The sequence below is a fragment of the Lonchura striata genome, chromosome 6, assembly GCF_046129695.1.
Source record: "Lonchura striata isolate bLonStr1 chromosome 6, bLonStr1.mat, whole genome shotgun sequence".
Taxonomy (NCBI): domain Eukaryota; kingdom Metazoa; phylum Chordata; class Aves; order Passeriformes; family Estrildidae; genus Lonchura; species Lonchura striata.
In genome coordinates, this window is record NC_134608.1 from 49,168,334 (window position 1) to 49,189,656 (window position 21,323).

Here is a 21,323-nt window from a genome sequence, read left to right on the forward strand (position 1 = left end):
AACTCACAGGACAGTCCTTGAAAAAGTTTAACTATTCCCTTATATTTGTTGCTTAGCTTAGTAATGATTTTTTTTATCCTGTTGGTAAGCAGTCAGAAATTTGGCATGTTGCATGTGTCTTTGATATGTGCCACTTGGCATTAGATGAAGATTCCTTGCTTGCAAAAATAGTTGGTGTTGCATGTCATGGATATGGGTTATTTCTGTTCTCTTAAGAATTTACTCTTGGCTATAGCGGAAAATACCTTCAAAATTGAACCACCATCCTTGCATTTGGGATTTTATGGGTAGGGGAAGATCACTTAATAAAAACAGTACATGTGTCCTTTTTCTTCCTTCAGGTAAACTTCTAGGGAACACTATTAGGAAACAACACGGTTCTTGGTCCTGCTGTCAAGGCTCTTTTTTTCTTCCAGCAGGTTTTAGCACAAGATGCAGAGAGATGGGCTCACACACAATTGTGTGTACTCATAGCAAAGTACCTGGTTGATTTCTTTCTTTTGTTGTTCTTCCCTACAGGGCGTGCTGACTAATCACAAACTTTTCTGTTGGAGCTTCAATCTGTTACATTGTTTATTTTCTTTAGATCCTCTTACTTAAAACAAAACTATTTCCAAAATACTGTATATTTCCAGATAGAACTTTAGTGGGGTTTTTTTCCTTCTCACTGTAAATCTCACTTGTAATTTTCTGAGGCATCAATACAATAGCTTTTGTATTTATTTTGTAGTTCTCATGCTTACATTTACGTCAATAGAAGTATTTGAGAATGAAAAAAAGTATGTAATGAATCTAGAACCAAACATTTTGAAGTGCCAAAAAGTTCAAGCTGCTCTTTCTTTTTGTCTTTATAATGCAATGTCTTATTCTGCAAACCTTTTCACATCCAAGGAATGTAGAATATACATGTGGTCTTTGCAGGATTTTTGAGCTCTCTGATGGTAGTTAAATTCAGGAGCTTTAAAGCTTGAAATCATGGCATATAACATGAGGATTCCAGAATATTGTATAGAAAACAAAGTCTGTGTTATGAAATTAAGAATAGTGAGTTTATTTTAAATTTTTCCTAGAGAGTGTCTTTGTATTCTGAAATGGGACCTTTTCTCTCTTCTCACTTTGATTTGACAGTAGTTTGCATCACAGTGTTGCTGTGTCTTTCTAGTGTTGTACTTTGAGATGAATAAATATTGCCACTCATAATTTCTGGAGTTAATCTGTTTTATTAGTATCTCTGGCTTAGATTTGGATTCTTAGATGGTTTCCAAAGAACAGTAATAAAATGACGACATATGATTTTACTGAAGCAAACATTTTCTGTGTCATGTTGGGCTGAACTTGATGTTTCAGTGCAGTTGTTTATAAGCTGTACCTGGGTGAGTTAAGTTTAGAGGGACTAGAAAGTAACTGAGCAGGAAGATTTTAAGTAGTATAGGAAAGTTCATCTCAGAGCGAGCTTAATTTTGGAGACTCATATTTGGAGATCCAAGTTTTCAGGTGGCATTAATTGGCTCAGTTTTATAGAAGTGCACTGACAATTTAATCTTGCCAAATAATTCTGCTGAACTTGCTTTGTGGGTGTTGCAATGCGTTAGGATTCATTATGCTTGTGCAGTCGTATCCTGTTTTACAGTGTGTTACCTCACAGCTCTGAAACAGTATAGGAGGAAGAAAGGCAGTCACCTTCTTCTCACATCCATACAATTAGCTCTGGAAGTGAAAAGAACACTGATGCTGCCAAAATGTTATTTTCAGAATAAAGACGATTTTATGTTGGATAAAAATATTTTAAAGAACAAAACTTCTAGTCACTGGGAGAGATTTTCTGTAAATCCATAAAACATTTAATCTGGAATGCTGCAGTGTGTCTTGTTCGTCTAGATTCAGGAATTTCAACCTGTTCTCACTTCCCAGCTTTGCTGGAATTCTTTGGAAAGGTCGAAGGTTTCTGCTATTGAAAAGCAATGAATGTTTTTGCTTGTATGTACTGCAGTAGCATTCTGAAAGCTGCAAATGAAATTGAGTCTAAAATGCTAGGCACCTTTTCTCTCTTTTGAAGGTCTTAAATGTTAACAAAATGATGATTTTATGAAAAAAGGGGGACTGTACTAGAAATCTGCTTCAGAGCTAGAATCTGTATCCTGATCTTCATAATCCCAATGTAGGAGTGCCAAAACCATTAGTTTGTTCAATCTGTTAATGATGCAGAAGAACTTCAGTTATTGCAAATCTAGACACTTTTTTCACATTTCTTGTGGGAGAGCTTAATTTCTCTGCAAAGACATATTTGAGTCTCAGCCCAGTTTCCAAAATAATTGAAATTCATCACTCCATGAACTCCATTTTTTCAAATTTATAATGCAAAGCTGATGAATATAACTTCAAAGCAGGATGACTTTGTAAGTGAAGACTTATTCAGCAGAAATCAATCATCTGATTTCTTTATTCAGTGCTACTTTCAAATTTCTTACTTATTTTAAAGCACTCTGCAATTGCAATCTACTAAGTTTTATTTCAGGGACAACACATATTCAGGGAAATTATTTGTGACATTTCTATAGTTTGTAAATTAAAATACAGTGGATTTGCTGAAAGCATGGAAAGGTATTGTGTTGCTTGTAATCATCTTGATTAAATATTAATGGATATGATACTTGTCACAGAGCACTTGGAGTGTTTGAATTTTTAAAATTATCATTGAGTAAAACCCTTTTTACTTTATGTTGTTCTGAGTTTACCAAGAATGTCTAGCTCTTAGTCTGGCTGTATTGTCATAGGCTTTGAAGCACTTTCTTTCTGCTCTTGCTGTATCTGAAAGGGGAGAAAAAATGAACTCCCTGAATGCTGAAGGATATTTAGTATCTGTATTTTCAAGACATTACAAAGTTTTCTGTAAGCTAAAAGATCCACATTTTTCAAAGGCATTCTATCATCGTATGTTCTGTTAAATAATTACCTAAAGAACAAATATTATTTCATGTGAAGTTACTTCACCCCCTTAGCTGCCAAGTTTCAGTCACATGCTTGATAGAGGCTTTCTTGGCGTTGAAAAGGCTTAATGCAGGATCTGAAGAAGCTGTTTGGAATTTCTTTGAGTCTCTAATCCTGTTCTCACCCCAGGCCTTGTCAGCAGTGTGGGAGCTCTCCTGCTGGCAGCTTCTCTTGCCCGGGCTGCCCGGGGGAACCAGCCCAGCAGAGACGTGCAGTGCCTGTGCTCTGCCCTTTGACAGCAGCAGACAGGGGCATGCCCTGGGCTCAGGGTGAGCCCCCCTGGGACTGTGCTCACAGCCTGGGGACATGGCAGGGAGCTCCTCCTTGTCCTGCCAAGGTGACAGCAGGTGGCTGTTGCTGCAGTGCCCTGCTGAGCTCTGCTTTAAGGGCATGTCTCTGATGCTCAGCTGTGCAGAGGAGCCGTGCAGGCTGTGCATCCCCTGGGATAAAGCAGCGTTGTACCCTTGGAGGTGTTTTCTGCGCCCGCTTCGCTCCAGTGACAAGGGAGGGCTCTGCTGGTGCCACGGTGCCGTGGAGCTACGGGACAAGAACCAGGCCAAGAGGCCACAGCACCCTGCACAAGTGGCCCAGGAGGAATGCAGCTGATAGCTCCCCTATCTATAGTGATGTGCTTTTGGCTGGGTTGTGCTGCAGTTTTGCTCCCTGGAGCTAAGGAGCCTGATTTTGTATGTGTTGGCTGTTGGCATTTTGGCCGTCCTGTGTGGTTGTTCACTTCCAGTCACATTGTGAAAGGTTGTAGTTGCTTAATCTTTCCAGTTACTGTAAAAAATAATAGCAGGCTCCATGCTTAAGGAAGGGATTTTCATCTTCTCCAATGGAATAATGTGGTTTCATGCAGTTTCATTCAGAACTGATTTTGAAGTCTCATGCTGTCCCCAGAAGACTGCATCCTATCTAATAATGCATACTGATGTTTGCTAATCTAAATGAAACCTCTGAACCACTTCACAGAAAACCAACAACATCATTTTACAACTGTGTTTGCTAGCTTCAGCACAGCAAGAGTGAAAATGTTCTTCTTGATACATTGCTTGTGCTATTTTCCTTAGCCACTAGATCTGCATATTATCTGTTGTGTGTACTCTGGACTTTTTCTAAACTGGTTGTTTGGGCACTGTTAATGTGTCTTCATAGTGGCATTAACAAAATGCAAATGTTTCTTCTGTGGCTGGGTTGTTTTCAGTACTACTCTTGTTACTATATTTTATTATACTATTTTATTCTCAAATTTTCATGTTCTGACAGTGCAATGTGTTGACCCAAGGATTGTAGCACAGAATGTTATGAGAGTTTTCTTCAGTTTCATTTATGTTTGGTTCACATACTTAGACATTCAGTACATTAAACTCAGCATAACTTATGCCAGTAATGTAAATTGTTATTAACCAACTGCTATAGGTTATATTGTGACCTGACAAGCTTTGATTACATAGTGGGGAGTTGTGGTGATGACACTGGATGACTAAAAATAGTATTTCTGGAGAATTGGTTAATTGGTTTGTGTTTAGCAAAGAAAACCCTGGAGTTACACACACCAAAGTAGTTAATTTTCGAGAGTTTGTTTGGCTTTCTGTATTGAGTGAAATAATGAGAATTAAACCAGAGATGTTTTAGAGGTTGGAATTATTTAGTACAGTGTTGAAATAGTGAATGTATTAATGACTGTATTTTTTCTTCTTTGTATAAATGTTGTCTAGTAGTGTTGTGTATATTTTAGCATATTTTCCATTCTGTAGATGCCAAAGAAAATACTTTAAAACTACAGCAATATTTCTGCAAGTGTTTGGAAATGTCTGAGGAGTTTCTGTGCTTGTCTGACTTGGGGCCACTGAGTATTTCTACATCTCTGTAAGGACAAGTTTGCTCTAGGTTATTTCTTTGGGCAAGTTGTACTGCAGTAGTCAACTTTGGGTAGCTTTATATTTTTATAGTTGCATAGCTATAAATCCTCCCTTTTTTTCTTTAATGCTGAGCTTTTTGTTGACTTACAAAGGTATTTCTGCATACTTTATAAGCTGTGCCTAATCTAAAAAGATACTCTTCCATATCTGTTTGACACTTCCAATCCTAAACCATTAATCTTGGCTCTGTGTGTGATTTGCAGAAGCTTTCTGTGAGCAGATGCTGATGCCATGGCTTTAGAGCATGTCACTATTTCAGTTCTGTAGGTGCTGGGCTTCTTTGGAAAGGGAAGTAACAACGAGGTGTATAATTCACAGCCATGAAGAGTCAGCCAGAAAAGCTCCATTAATTCATACCTGCTGCTCTAAGCAAGATGATCTTGCATTGCTAATCTTCTCTCAAGCAAAAACTTGGTATTATGTGCCTCTCAGGAGTACTGTAGTCCATTTAATATTTAAGGTTTGATAAGAAAAAACATTTTACAAGTGCACTTAATTTTAGAGGAGATGCATTGCATTGCATTTTATCTAACACAGTGAATTGAGTGAAATAGGGGAAGGAGGAACTCCTTTAAAACAGTCAAGAGTCACACAAACCAAAAGAAATAAGCTGCAGATGAATAGAGTTTGAAGTATTTCAGAATTAACCACAAGCCTTCCATAGGCTGGAACAGTTTGTTACAAATGAAGGAACTTTCATTAACATGTATGCCAGTAAACATTATCAGCCAACCCACAAGAATAGGTGTGCTCAGTGGGAATTGTGGTTTCTTCATACTCAGCATTAATTCAGTTAATGCAATGCTGATTTCCTTGTTTATTCTTTAGCCTGCTGTCTGAAGGGCATGAGGTTTGTAGGATTATGGTCAGTACCTCAGTAGCACTGTGAAGCTGTGGAGGACATGGGTAGGGCTACAGAAGGACTGAGACAGACCCATGGGTGTTTTGAATGACCTTTACTAGGAAAGACTTTGGTTGGAAATTCTGTCCTAGCAGATAAAAAGCACAAGAATCCAGCCCACATAAATTCTCTGCTTAAATAGAATATTTATTAGTAGAATTTAAATGGATTTCAGAATTATTTAGTTGCTGAAGGAGTTAATTAACAGTGTTATTAAAGACTGAAGAAACAAACCATGTTTTAATGCTCTTTTGAGTTTTTCTTCCTAAATGATGTGATGTTCTTACATTTTTCCCTTAGCAGAATCTGTTATGTGAAACTTGTTTGTTTTGGGTTTTGTTTGCCTTCTGTGATGGAAATAGGAGTTGTACTTAGCTTTGTGATAGTTGGGCAACTTGGATTGGGTGAGGCCTCAAGTCTTCTGTGCATCCCTGTGCACAGAGCGTGGTCATGGTGAGCTCAGACCGGGTCTCTCAGTTCTTCCTCCACTCTAGTGTTGAAAACCTTCAAGGATGGGGACTGCCCAACCTCTCTGGGCAGCTTGTTGTAATGCTTTGCCCTCCCTGCTGTACACTGTTGTGTTCTGGAGGAGAAAAATCTCCTTCAAGCAGTCTGATGGACTCTTGTTTCATTTTATGCTGCTCCCATGAGGTACCACAGAGAAGAACCTCCTTGGTTAGTCCTGGCAGGGCACTCTGAACTGAGCAAGGCTTCAGCCCTGACTCTCTCCTCACTGTGGTGCTCAGGACCCTTTTAGTGCCCCTCTGCTTCACTCACTTCTCTTTGTTGCTGCCTTTCCTGTATGAGGAAGTCCAAAATTGGAATCAGTATTCTAGAGTGTAGCCCTGGGACAGCGTGATGGATGCCAGCTATAATTCCTTCATTCCCTCCTGGACTCTTGTGATTTTGTATTTGATTAGAACGCCATTCCTGTGGTGCAGGTGGTAAATAAAGTATTTCCATTTTATGGGGAGGTGAAAAGGGCAGTGTGTTTTCACACTGTCTGAAGGCACACACAGCAAGGTCTCAGTCCTGCAGTATTGTCCTCTGATATTCACTGATTTCATATTATGGATTAAATTCAAGAAATAATAAATCAGAAGTGCATTTATCTTAAGTTAAAATCTATCTTTGGCATTAAAAAGTCAATGAAGATAAAATGTTTTGAGGTTATATAACTTATGTGGCAGCAGAGCAAGTTTTCAAAATTTGTTTTATTCAGTTCTTATAGCTGTTGTGTTAAATGGTTTCAACTTTCTACACTGTATGGTTTTCTACTTAAATGAAAACGGGATGCTGGAAAACTTGTCTTTGCTTTGATATTTAGAACAAAGTGGATTTTGTTGTCTGTTATCATATGGACGATGTTTTTGCATCAAAGTTTAATAGATTCAAATTGCAATAGTGAGGGTTTTCAGTTTTCTTTAGTAAATTTAGATGAATGTGAACACCTGTTTTGTTCTAACCAATTTCGTTATGGTTTAAAAACAGAGATCTATATTTTTCTGTAAAGTTTCCCTTAAATACTTTTTACAAAACAGTATCTTTATTTGGCACTGCTTCTTGGGCAGCTTCCCTACTAAACTCTTTACATTGTGGTTGATATTGGCATTCCAGAGTAGGCTGCTTTTACCCAGGGTTTTTTAATCATATTACTTAGATATAACCTCTTTCTTTTTTTATTAGAGAATGAATTGTTTAGTTTGTGTATCTCTGTTATCAGATTTTTAATTTAATTTTTGATTTTGAAGGCAGGGACTACAATTTTTCTAAAATTCCACAAGTAATGAAATAGAATGAAATTCTTATTTTCTAAAGATTTCTTTTGTCAAGATTTCCTTGACTGCAAGGCTAACATGCTTTTCCCCTTTAATTTCAAGTTCCCTGAATGCATTTTGTTTTTGTGAGTTAATAAAACCCTGATGGTTTCTCATGATATGCATCAAAAGGATTTGTGAATCAGCAGATGACTTCAGCCTGTATTACTCATGGAAGTCTGTGTTGATCCTGTGATGATAGTGTATTCATCCTCTTATCTGTGCTGTTAATGACTGAAAATGCTTGTAGTGATTCTGTGGCATTTTCCATATTAGCTTACTGTTGTTTTATTAGCCCTGTTTTTAAAAGCGTGTCCATTAACAAAATCTTTCCTGCTGATACTACTACTGGATAGTATAAATTATCTTTGGTAGCTCATTAAGACAGGAAAAGAATTTTTTCATTGCCAAGGAAACGTGGAGTTCCCATTTAACCTCCTCATCACTGAGCTGGGTGGAAGGATGACACTACATGAGAGCATGATTGTCAGTTTACTGTTCATTTCAAACTCTTCTTATCTGCAAGCTTGTACCAGAAGTGAAAATAAAATAAAATCTGATACCAGGCCATCTTTTCCCCTTTCATCTGTCTTTATAAGCCCTGTCTCTTGTGTTGACTACTGCTAGTCACAGACACAGCAGCTCAAGATAGTTACAGAACTGTATTTGGACTGAACAACTACACTTACACTTACGAATTCTCTGAGTGGGATGTAGATTTGAGAGAATAAATTTTAATCTGTGATTCTTATGCAGTAGTTTTTCTAGGTTAAGATGCTAATTAAAATCAGTGAGGGAGTGAAATTTTGACCTTATAAAGTCTCCTGGACACTGATTACAGTGGGGCAAGGATTTTACTGCTACTCTAATGAGACACTACTGTTTTAGAGTAGTGGATCACATTCAGTGTCTTGAAAAGATGGAGTTTTGTGTACATGCAGCTTGTAGTAGGTGCTTTTGCTTGAGTAGTACAGTTGGTTGGCATTGTTCCTAATCCTTCCAAATTATGTCTGTATTGCACTGCATTTTTCTTCCAGCTTGCAGAACTTTGAGGGCACTGTTTTTCTTGGACTATTTGTTGGTACATGTTCTAACCAATTCTTAAAGCTACGATTAAAAAAATACTCAGAAGGCTGAAACTATTTTGAAGCTATTGATGTATTTCAGAAATATGTTGTGAAATGAAGCAAACTATTCCTGGCTGTTTGCCTGATTAGGTACAAGCACTTTCTCCTGTTTGGAGTAACAACTCACTGGCTGAACAGCTCTTCACTGCACAAGTTCTTCTGACAGCTGCACCCACACCAAAATCACCCATGGAAGTGTGGGTGAGTGCCTACATGTAACTGTCATCACCATTTGGGATATTCAAGATAAAAGGTGTTTAGGCTTATCTAGTCTTATAGGTAAGTGTAAAGGAGTCAGCCTGCCTGGAAAATAAGTTCTGTAGAGATGGCTTGTAATAATTTATAGGATATCTGTCCAATGACAACGTGAATTTTTCTCACAACTTATAAATTTGCTGTTAATGTGATGTGGACTCCATCAATAGTTGATTCACACATTTCAAGTTTCAGCTGCCTGTGCATTTAAATTACTCCAGAGACAATCTATACACTTGCTTGACTTCAAATGAAAGGTCATCAGCATCAGTCATGTCCAAAAATTAATATTTAGGACTTGGCTTCGGCTCAAATACAAAATTAATTGACATGATATTAATTATAAGTTCTGCAAAAAGATCCATACAAGCAAGAATGCCTTCCTGTCTCCATTATACTACAGGGTTAGAGCCTGGTTTGCATCTGTCTTAAGACAGTGGGTGACTCAGTTCTTGTGTTAGTAAAAGTTGCCTGCTGTGAAATCATGGAATTTGTGGTGAGGTATCTAATTACAAAGAATTGGGTTTTGAAGAAACCTTTTATGAAGAATCTGAGTCTTAAGTATTACTAGCTTTGGAAAGTGGTGTTCTGTAATGTTGAAATTCAGAATAATTTATATCAGTCTGTAGTGTAATTTAATAAAGCTGGTAGTGGTAGATAGTAATCAATGTAATTTTTTGTTGATTTTTTCATGTTTTTATACTTGCTTTGCTTTTATGACTCTGATTACCATTATCTGTACAAAATCAGAATAATATAAAACTATTAAAATTTAAAAATGCTTACTAGGAAAAAATGCCATGATTGATCACACAGAAAATTTGTAGTGTTGCTAGAAAACTTAGCTTGGCATTTTGAATGTGTGGTGTTATGTTAATGCAAGCTCCAAGGCATTCAAAATTCACACAGTGAAGCATTGTAAGCTTTTCCCAGTTTTGTTGAAGCTATTCTCTTTCTTTAATGGAAAAAAAAAAAAAGAATAAAAGGGGCATGGAGAGTAGAACACCTTATCATGTCCTTATATATATTAAGGCACATTTATTGTGCCTGTTGTAGGTGGTAGATTTCTGGAAAATAGGAACACATTCAGTAGTTGCCATTTGGAAGAAATACGGGTGATTAACTAATTCTTGGGTGGCTAATGTGTCCAGAGAGCAACTGTGCCAGGTCTTTTTTTAGTCTGTCCTTGGGAAGGAAGGAAAACTTGCACTGCAGCAAGTTTAGAGCTGGTGATGTTATTGTTGTCAGTGTTGTGTAAACAGGTATCACTGTTAAACAAATGTTTAAAAGATGTGACAACAGCAAAAAATCATAATGTAAATAGCTGTTCAGTTTCTCTCATCCTGATAAAAACAAGGTACTGCTAGTAGTCTTGGAATAAATTCATTTAAATACTGGGAAAGCTTCAAAGAAGCTTTATTATAAGAATTAAATTGTATTTTCAGAGAAAGGATAGAGGGAGCAGCAGAGAATGACAGAACAGAATAATTTATGTTGGAAGGAAGCTCTGTACCCCATCACATCCAGCCAGGCCAGCTCCAAAGTTGGAACCAACTTAAAAGTTTGTGGTAGTTTGGAGCCTTATCTGTCCACATTTTGGATGTTTCCAAGAAAGGAGATTCCACAGCCTTGCTAGGCAACCTCTTCCAATGTTTGACTGCTCTCATTGTGAAGGAAAATCTCCCTGCTATCTAATTCCTTGTTGCAAGGCATTAGCCATCTGTTGTATAGGTTGTTTTGAATAGTATCGCTTAGTCCTAATGAGTCCTGTGAGGCAAAACACTTAAACTCTCACTTTTCAAATTCAAATAAACCACTGTGTTCTGCAAAACTAATTGTTAGTGGCAGGGGTTTCATTTCTTTCTTCCCAGTGAAGTCCTACTATTGAAGCTGCAGATTTTCAGGAGGTTTTGGGTTTATGTGCCCTCTCCTCGTCTGTGAAATTACCATCTGCATTTCAGGCAGCAACAGAGCCATCCTTCTGTTTCTGTGCTCATAGAGATTGATTGACATGCAAAACTTGTCCTGAAATGCATTGATATTTTTAAAAGTGTGTACTTTCCAGCTGAAATCTTTAATATTAGTAAGTAATATTTAGTCTTATTAGTAACGTACTTCCTCTTTTTTTGCAACTAAGAGGACATCTTCTGCTGACTTTATTTCCTGAGATACAATAAAGCATTTGTGTACGTACTCATATGGTATAATGGGAAACTTCCCTTCCTGAATAACCCTAGAGCACTTCTGGAATACAGTTCTTTTTCTTAGCCTTAATTGAAGAGTGAGTTATTAATGATTGACAGCCTGCAGATGAGAGCTTGTTGGCAGTTCCTCTGCCCCTGGAGAATATAGCTGGCAAGGTCCTTTCATTTTTTTAAGCTAACAAGGTATCTGCACTTGTTTTGACAGCAGTCCTAACCTAAGCATCTAAGGTTAAACAGACTAGCATCAAGCCTGCTTTGAAAGGAAAACCTTTCAGCTTAAAACTGGACTGTGTGACAAACATGGAGTTCAATTGTTAGAGTTATTATTTATTTATTTAGGATTTCCTTTGAAAACATCTCAAGTTCCTCTCCCAGTCTTTGGATGTAGACACAAAATTAAATCTCACATAGAAATGTATTTTTTTTAGGAAACAATACTCCTCAGTGGTTTTGTGAGGAAATAGATCTGGGTTGCTTTGTAGATGTTAGCATTGTGTGCTTACTGAAGATACTTTCTCTGGATCTCTGATTTCATGGAAAAACCAAAGAGTTAGAAATTTTATTAACCCACAGCTGTAGGACAAGTCAGATCTCAGCAGTCCAGGGAGCGAGGGGCATCCCTGGTGCAGTGGAGTGATAGCCCAAATCTTGCTCACAGTTTCCAATGACTCTAGGGTGAGGATTTTTATAATAGGTGAGGCTGGAAAAAGACCTTCTGGTGATGCATAAGTTGTTACAGCTTATCATTCAAAATGTTCATGATATGAGTGCTTATATCTGACTTGCTGTAGCAAGGTGTATTGGAAAAGGAAAAGTTATAACACACCGAATATCCTCTGTGTTTGTGACCCAAGTGGGACTTAACATGAGCAGTTGGTGGGGTTTTTGTTGTTGTTAGAGGTTGGTTGGTTTTGATTTGCTTAGTTTTGGTTTGTTTTTTAAATCAAGACATGTCCTGAGCTATTTACATTGGAATGTTGTGGCTGTGTGAGCTGTTTGATTGTTGGCTGTCCTTTAGTCAGCAGAGTGTTATCTCTTAGGAACTCATTGCTCTGAAACCTCAAAATACTTCTTTATGCCTTATTCTGTGCTGGGGGACATCCTGATATGCTGGACAATGGGGTCAAATCTCTAATGCTTGAAACCAAATAGGCTTTACAAGAGGAAAAACTCAGTATCTTTAAACAAGAAAACACATCAAGTTTTCATTTTTGCCTATTTGAGGTACAATTCTTTGAATGGCCTTGTTGTTCTTACTTTCTGAATGTACTCAGTGTGTTACTATTTTGCTACATTTGATGTGAGTTCTGGTTTTGGATGTTGTTTACCTAAGAATTGTTAACAAAACCCAGAAAAATCTAGAGTCTTGAATGAGCACTTGGTTCACAAATAGGTAAGATACTTATCTACAATGAAAAGAAATGTTTCACAGAGGATAGAAAAATGTCTAGTGCTATGAGGGGAAAGTTTATAGAAACCCTTGATTTTAATTCAGTTCTGATGAAATACTAAATAATGTTGTTTTATATAGATCATGCAGCCACACAGCTAAGGTTGTATGTTACACCTCTGCATGAAGGTGTAAAGAGAAATCATTGGAGAAGTACCACATTGAAGGAAAAAGAAACATACAAGAAATGGCTTCCACAGAATTTCTCTCTGTGACCTCATTAAATAACAAAAATCATGTAAAATGTTACATTTCAAATTACTGGTTCTGTTCGGTGAAATTTATGGAAACACAAATCAGAAATGTATATTGTGTAATTTCTGTGCTGTATCTAAATAATCTGGTAACAGCATGGTGTAAATAATCATAAATTCAAGTGTGCCTCACTAACTAAGGATTGCAACTAGTTTACTTTTAAAACATTACCCTGCTTAATAATTAAATGGCATAGTGTGCCATTGGCAAAGCCAACAAGAACATAGGAAGGAGCTGAAATATTTCAGACTTGAAAAGTATCTCAGAAATATATTTAATTTCTGGAATAGAGCAGCAAAACATAAAAAGTTCTGCTTTTTAGAGATCATATTTTACTGAGTATAGCAATATTAATTTTCTTTTTCCTTTTTTCTTTTTTTTTTTTTTTTTTTTTTCATTTCAGCCATAATCAGCAGACCACGTCATTTAGACATCCTGTGACAGGAAAGGTTTCTCCAGAAAATATTGAATTTATTTTGCGAGAAGAGTAAGTAGTTTTATACCCATGTCAAAAGATCTAAAACAGTAAAACATTTACCTACATCAGATTAGTACCTTAATTTATTAACAGTTCTTCCAATATTGTAGAAAAATTTAATTGAGTTTTGTGCTTAAAATTTTGTTTCTCGTTGTGATAGTGGCTCCTTCTAAGTCCTAGCTTGGAATCAAAAACTATAATTGTGATAGTTTTTGATTCTAAGCTAGGAGTTGAGGGAAAATCTTTATCATATCTTCAAAAAAACCCAGGCAAACCTAAAAATAAACAAAAACAATTTTCAAAATATACTTAATAATGCTTTAGTCTCATATAAATATCAGGTAAACAGAACATAAATGTAAGGTTTGTACTGAAATTTAAATACACATAATACTACTATTTTCAATTGTATTTCCTTGGTTTTCTTATGTTTAAGATGTTCATTAATCAGCTGTTTTTCTTTGTTCTGAAGAAATGGTGTCGAATGTATTTGTGTCCAGCATATTTTATCTTGATTGATCAAAAAAAAACCCAAACAGAAGTAAGAAATGTATGTGTTCAGTCTTGTGAATTTGGTCACCTTTGGTCTGGTGTTGGATTGGACCATGCACCATTTCTCTGTAGGCTTCAACTCCTCCTTGTCATCCTGGCTGCCTGTTAGATTGCTGCTGCTCTCCTTCTCTAATGGAATGGCTGGGTATCCTCCCTAGACAGAAAACAGTCCTGGACAAAACTCTACATTGTTCCCAAAACCAAAGGGCAAGAAGAATAGAACAGTACCAGAGAGTTTTTCTTTTTCCAGCACTGTTCAAGCAGCCTTTATCACAGAGTCTGGGCATCCTGCTGTGATAGCCTGGATGTGGGGTTTGTGTGCCTGCCTGCACAATTCTGGGCTCTTTTTAAATTTCAAATTCTGTGGCACTGAATTTGCTTTACATTTTGATAGGACTGCTATCAAAAGCAGTTACAGCATTAAGAAAAATGAGGCCTAGAGGAAGGCTGTTCAACCCTCCTAGGAGACTGAGTCTTTTCCATGTCTTCTCCTGTGACTTGGAGAAGTAGAACATGGCTGTGGAGCTCAGAGGTTCTGCTATCCCTGAGAAGAGCTTCTCAAATAGTTTAAAAGCCAAACCAACCAACCAAAACCGACAGCAGCAGCAAAACCACTGGCTACACAGTTGCTCTCCCTGAAGGCAAAGCAAAGCCAAGGCCAAATTCTATGTAGAGATCCCTTGAGAACATGAAATATAACATTGTAGGAGAGGACTGTGATTGGGTGTGAAGGCTGTGGGATGGCTGCTGAGCTGCAGGTCACCCCAGCTGTCCCATGGCATGCAGGTGCTTTTCTGCACAGCTGGGTTTAGCTCATTTACAGGTATGAAACAAGCTGCTCCACCTCACTGTCCTAGTGAGGAGAGCAGGTATGTGGCAAATCAGCAAGTCTCAGAAGAAAGTGTGGACAGCAGCCACTGAGCATGGGCTCCAGCTTCCATCCGTTAATTGATTTTTAATATATCTGTTGTAAAGGTTCAGTCAAATTTGATATGAATTTAAACGTATGTACTGGAAAATAGGTGTTTGGATAACCTCCTGGAGTGCCTGCCTGGATTAATCACACTTGCCTAGGCTGTTTTTTGTTTTGTAGTCATGGCAGCTGATAAATTATTAAAAATGGAATTGAAAAAAGTACTTGGTGGTGGTACCTGGATTTAGTGATCTTTGATGTATGTTAGGAACTTTTTTGGAAGAGATATGGAAGTGCTTATTTGGAGGGGAATCTGATGAGCGTGTAGACTAATTTTATTACACTGAGATGGTATTGAAAGCAGGAAAAATCTCACACTGTAGTAGAATTAGTAGAGAGAGGTGGTTTTAATTCTAAAAGAGGGAATGGCTGGAGAGATAGAAGAGTAAATGTTTGTAGTCACTGCTCAGAAAACAGTCTTTGCAAGCATGTTTCTCTAAGCTTTATTATTGACCTGAAGAGCATACAATATTTTTAAAATCAGATGTCTTTTAATCTGTCAGTTAAAATTGCTTTAAAAATGTCTTACTTTCAAATGTGTGGGATGCTCTGGGTTGTTTAGTTTTGTACCACTTGTGTGCAGCAGTGGGGGTTTACACAGATGCTCTTCTCCATGGTGCTGTGTGAGCTGGTGATGTTGGCACCTGGGGATGTGTCTGGTGAAATCGGAGGAGCTGTTGGCACCTCCCTGTCCTTGGCCTAGGAGCTGTGATGGAGCCCTGCTGTGTTTCCAGTCCTTTTCCCTCAGGCCTCAGGGATTTCTTACAATCAGTGGTGTTGGTCGTGTGTCAGTTTGGGAGCAGTGTTGTCGATTCCCGTGCTGTGATGAAATGATTTCACCAGGAGGACTCGGGTCAGAGAGGCAGTCTGCATTGGCATGGTCTGTGGGAGCTTTCCATCGTGGGATTCTTTGACCAAGACTACTTTTTCCTATAGCTGGAGAGCCCTATCTGAAGCAGTAGCACCCTTAAGGGTTTCATAAAAGATGATTTGTTCTTTAGTGCTGTTGTGACATGATTTATTACTGACTGGTTGATTTTAATTTAAGATTAGAGCCAAGGAGTTGTCAACAGATGTTGACTGGGAGCTAGTGGGGAGAAGTGAACACAAACTTGTTCAGGCTGCAACACGCATATCTATTTAAAAGGACACATTTTACAGCAGAAAAGTAATTTACAGCCGTGTAGAAATGATGAATGTGGGGACTACTCTGGCTATTTCTTATCCTGGAAGCAGTGTTCTGGCAGGAAGATTTGGAAACAAATTTTGGAAAATGACACCAATGAGTGATGTAATCCTACTTATGACTCAGTTGTGAACCAAATGCCCTTGATTCACTTGATCAAATGAGAACTGGACACTTTCAGTAGAAGGCTGGGACTGTATTTCATAGTCTTTTCCCAAGGCCTTTAAACAATATCACATCAATTTTGCTTTTCAAGCTGAAATCTGATTGTCTCAACTCCATTGTAGCTGGAACCTATGACTTTTCAATTAAATTATCTTTTCATCCTTACACTATTCCTTCTTCCTAAAGGTGTTCTAATTTAGATTTCTTTTTTTCTTTTAAATAGTGATTAGTAATTCCTTACTTCCTACAACATTCTTAGCTGGGATCACTGTCAAATCCCTACCTTGTACTCTTTTTCCAAGCTTAGCAGCTTTGGTCACTTGGTGTGTGGGGTGTGTGTTCTGTATCTTTCACTAGCTCTGCTTGAGAGCCAGCTTTTCTGCATGTCACTTTTAGGTTTCTTTTTTTTTTGATGGAGTGGTTGATCATAGGTGATTGCAAGATTCAGCCTATGAGCTCACTGTTTGTTACAATAATTTAATTGTACTTCTACTTCTCTATTCCTTTACTAATAATTCTTAACGTTCTTTGGCTGCTGTTACTCATTGAGTTGATATTTAAAAATAACCTTTTCTTGGCAATGTTGTTTTGAGTGATAAAAGCTGCAGAGGTGTTTTTTATTTCTTCCTCCTTTGAATTACTTTTCTGTTGCTGGCATTGAATTCAGTTTGGCGTCATGGTTGCTTTTATCTGAAGTCTGTTTTTCTATCTGTTTCTGCTAGCATTTAAGTTTTTGTCTAGAATAATTTTTATTTTCTTTTGACTTGTTCACCTCACAGTTTTTAGAATCACATTGAAGTAATCTGAGTATCTTGCTGTATGGGAAGCCCTTCCATTTCACAACTGCCTCTTGATTTCTGTGCTTTGTTTTCATGTTTTTAATGAACTATTAATCCAGAAAGGGACCTTCCTTAAACAACTGATGGAAAAGTCAGAATTAAGGATAAGTCTGTTTGACAGGTGTTTGGTTTTCAGTTAACTACATTGTTACACGTGCATTTCTTGGGAAACAATCTATGATAGAATTACTTAGGATAGCTGTATATTGTGTTTATATTTCTCCTCTCAAATCTTTGTTTAAATAACAGTTCTTTAAGTAATTGTGGACAGAAAGGAAGAATCAAGCACATGCAGCCTTGTAACTAATGTTAAACACTACTAGTTGTGTATTAGGAGCTATATATTTGTCATAGCAGTGTGTTTGCAAATGAGAAGATAGTACTTGCAAAAATACAAAACTTGAACATAAATGTAGACATAAGGGGGAAAAATATAGTGTGCTTAATCCAAAGAGTGTTATCCTCTTTCTTGCCTGTTTTTGTGTGCCTGATAAAACCTGTGTATCACCTCTGGGGAGAGAACCATCTTATTTTATCTATTGCATTTGGTTACTATAGCAGCAAAGTATCAGGTGGAGAGGAAAGAGGAGACCCAAACAACCCCAAAATAAATATCTACCTTGTTTACATGTATAGAAACACTAGGAGAGTTTTTTTTTTTTTTTTTTTTTAATCGAGCTGATTAGGAAATTTACTAGAAATAAAACTACATTGACACAATGTTATTGCATCATGTCTGTTTCCAACAAATAAACTTTTTAAGTTGCCAGTATGGATGTGGATCTTCCCAGTCTTCTGATCTTTATGATCTCGTGTGAGTATTGCATTTTCAATATGGGCTACTGGTGTCGTCATTGTTTTTTATTGTTCTTGTTCAGTGTCGGGGTTTTTTAATAACCCAAATGTTGGGTTTGTAATTTTTTCAGCTGTTAAATATGGTTTCTGGAGACATACTAGCAATGTTTAAGTAGAGAAGGGAGTTGCTTGACAGGAGATATTATATAGAGTGTTAATTTCAAGTACTTAAAAATATTTACACAGTACCAGAGCTCCAAATGGACGCACTGCAGTTCTGTGTGTGTATTCACACACTTGGGGGAGGCTGTAAGAAAATTAGCCTGAAAACAGTAAAACACCATCACTACAAAGACAGAATAGGATATCATGGATAACAGATATTATCAAAAATCTTTGGTAATAGTAACTATGAACTAATGTTTGTGAATGCACAGTCAATGCTGTAGTCATTTATTTTTAAAGTCAAATATTATTAGCACAGTGTTAATTCCCTTAATTTGCAGTATTGTTTTGTGTTTTCTGTAAAATGTTTGGTACAGCAAGTTTGCATCACCAGGTTTGCTGCCGAACACTTTGTATTGGAGAATAATAATTTATTTTCTCTTTCAATGGACTTAATGTGCCTTTTGCTTGCTATTTGAATTCTTCCATGGCAACAACCTCACATTTTTTAAAGAGCATTTTTCTGCTTGTGAATTTGAAGTTTGTCATTAATTTGATACTTTTTTTTTTTGCCTGGTTTCTTTGCAGTTACTGCTTTTAGTAGCAAATGGAAGAGAAATCACTCTATGATCACATAATAAATGCTTAGAAATTACATTTTTGTCATTCTGTATTGTGATTTTTCTCATAATGGAAAAACCAGCTATTCAGGCTTTTGGACAGATAATTGTTCAGGTTGTAACTGAGGAAGAGCAATGGTGGCAAAGACTTTGTCCTCTGTTAAACCTTGTGTTGAACTACTAAAATCAGAATCTTCTCTGTTCTCATGATAACTGTGATAACTCTTCAGAATTATTCTGTTCTCCATTGTGTTCAGATTTGGATTTCAATGGTAGCAGCAACCATGTTTGGTGTAGCTTTTTGTATTATACCATATTTGTAGTATACCATTTTTGGTTTTTCTAATAAATGGCTTTGGTGACTGGGAAAAGGAAAATCAGGTGTTGTTAATTGTTTGTTTTGTTGTGTTTTCTGATGTGACTGTATTGCTACTTGCTAAATTATGTTGATAATAATTTTTGAAAATGCCACCTGTGGTTTTAATTTCATTTGATGCTGGTGTTGGTGCTGCTGAAACTTCTCAAAGATTTTATTTTACCCTTCCATTTATCCTCTCAATTCTTCATCTGGGTGGCTGTACTGAATTCTTACTTGTTGAACAGGTTCTTCTGGTAGGATTGACCTCACTTATGCTTTAAATGGATATCTGAGCTAGTTATCAGGATTTCTGGAATCTTAGGATGACTCAGAAATTACACATTTCTAACAACTATCTGCCTTGAATTGCACCATTTTGCTTAAAAGGTATTTTAATAATTCATATTGTGCTATGAATCATATTTTGGGCAGATTCAAAGATACAGCATTAAGTTAGTGAAAGATCTAACAGCAGTCTAGACGCAGATTTTAAATGAAAAGCCTGTTATTGCCAAGTGCTGATTGCTGTCCTTTTCTCCCCAGTACTGGCTCTTTCACGGGTTTGTGGCCAAGTCTCTAAATTGGGCACAGCTTGGTTTCACTGCATAGGCCTTGCCTTCTCTATTCCTGCACTCCTTGTTAGATCTTGATTCCCTCCTGGGTTTGCAGACAATTTGGGAGGTTTCTCCCTCCTGATGCATAGACAAATACCTATCATCAGATGTCGCTGCTTGAGAAAGACTTGAAATCAAAAATAACAGGAGTGGTGCAAAGGAGCTTGTAGATGCATGGGAAATATTTGACTAACTTGTCATTCATTTGCACGCTGTGAATTTTACATATAAAAAAGCCAGACTGAATGTTTGAAACAATGTGCTTTAGATTATCTGGTTTTGTTTGCTTTCTAGACAGAATTCATCTATGTCCAACCAACAAATAAACCAAAGGCCTTCAAGCATGGTCAGTGAAACATCCACTGCAGTAACTACGTCTGCTGTTGATACAAAACCTGGCTCTAAGGTAAAGGAAAAAACTATTATTTTTTTCAGCTTGTTGATCAGAACTTCACTGATTTTAAATCTTATATTCTCATGCTTATTTCAGTAGGGCTGTGGATTTAGCTAGAAGTCTAGTAAGACCTCAGAGAATAGGCAATATCTTCTACCCAGACACAAATCTTTTGACAGCACTTTATACTGCAGTTTTGCCCACATGATAGCACTGAGTGGTAACTTCTTACATAGTGATTATTGGCACATAGAACGTTTGAGCCTTACAAATAGAAGTAAATGTATTTAATATTAGTATTTCAGCAAGTGTTTTGGTAGTGTATGTGGCAAGAAGAGATGCGTGATATCAGGAATTTGCAGTTCTTACTTTTGCATGAAATTTTACTGCCTTTCCTCTCCTAGTAACAATTCAATCCTTTTTTGCCCTCACTGCATTGCACAAGCAGTGCAGGCACCAAGTTCACACACCTAATGTTTAATTATAGAAAAGTCCATTCCTTGTCATTGACAAAGGACCTGTGTCCATTATTGAACAAAATAAAATAAAGTGCTGTACTTGAAGTGTCACCATCTATTTTAATACTTCTTTGACCTTACAGTAAATTACAGAACAGTGAGAATGGTAGTGGGTGGATAAAAATGGATAGAGCAATATTGAAAGAATTAGCAGAGATAATTTTCTTGACTTTGACTGCAGTTCTTAAACTTCGCAGTTGGTTTTCTTTTAAATGCAAAATTGGGCAGCCTCTTACATAACTCAGTTTAAGAAAGGATTTCACAAAATTGATTGCAAAGATATTTTGTTTAGTTGGAATACTTAAAATCTTTTACTAATGTTTTGATGTGCTTGAGTACAGGAGGTGATACAATTTCATAAGAAGCTAACAATTAATTTTTTTAAAATTCTTTTTTAAAACTTCAAGGGTATCAGTTATTGGACCAACACAAAGATTCCAATGGATCAAATCTCAAGAATGCATTTACCATTAAAGTGCTAGATGAAGTAATCACTGCAAACAGTGATCTTGGAGGTTACTTGAATTAGTTGAAACACTTCTTTTTGATATTTGAAGAGTTGAATTTACCAGGGTATGTCAGCTTTTGTTTTTATTGTATTTATATCCTCCTTACTCTGATTTTTTTAAAACCTGGTTAGAGGCAGAAAGCTCATTGTTTCCCTCTTTAAACGAGCAAAAATTTAACAGGGACCTGATATTGTGCTTTGAGCTGGGGAGTTCTCAGTGACACAGTTGGCTTTTACTT

At 37.0% G+C, this 21,323-nt stretch overlaps 1 protein-coding gene across 10 annotated transcripts in view; it reads left to right on the forward strand.

Annotated features, from left to right (window-relative positions):
- PLEKHA7 (pleckstrin homology domain containing A7) overlaps positions 1–21,323 on the forward strand; it is a 145,127-nt gene that overhangs the window by 70,715 nt on the left and 53,089 nt on the right. For 9 of the 10 annotated variants that reach the window (XM_021525582.2, XM_021525585.2, XM_021525583.2 and 6 more), the window contains 2 exons: positions 13,323–13,406; positions 19,959–20,070. In XM_021525582.2, the coding sequence (XP_021381257.2) occupies positions 13,323–13,406; positions 19,959–20,070 (196 nt within the window). The remainder of the gene's footprint in view (positions 1–13,322; positions 13,407–19,958; positions 20,071–21,323) is intronic. The other variant, XM_021525587.2, reaches the window with a different exon arrangement.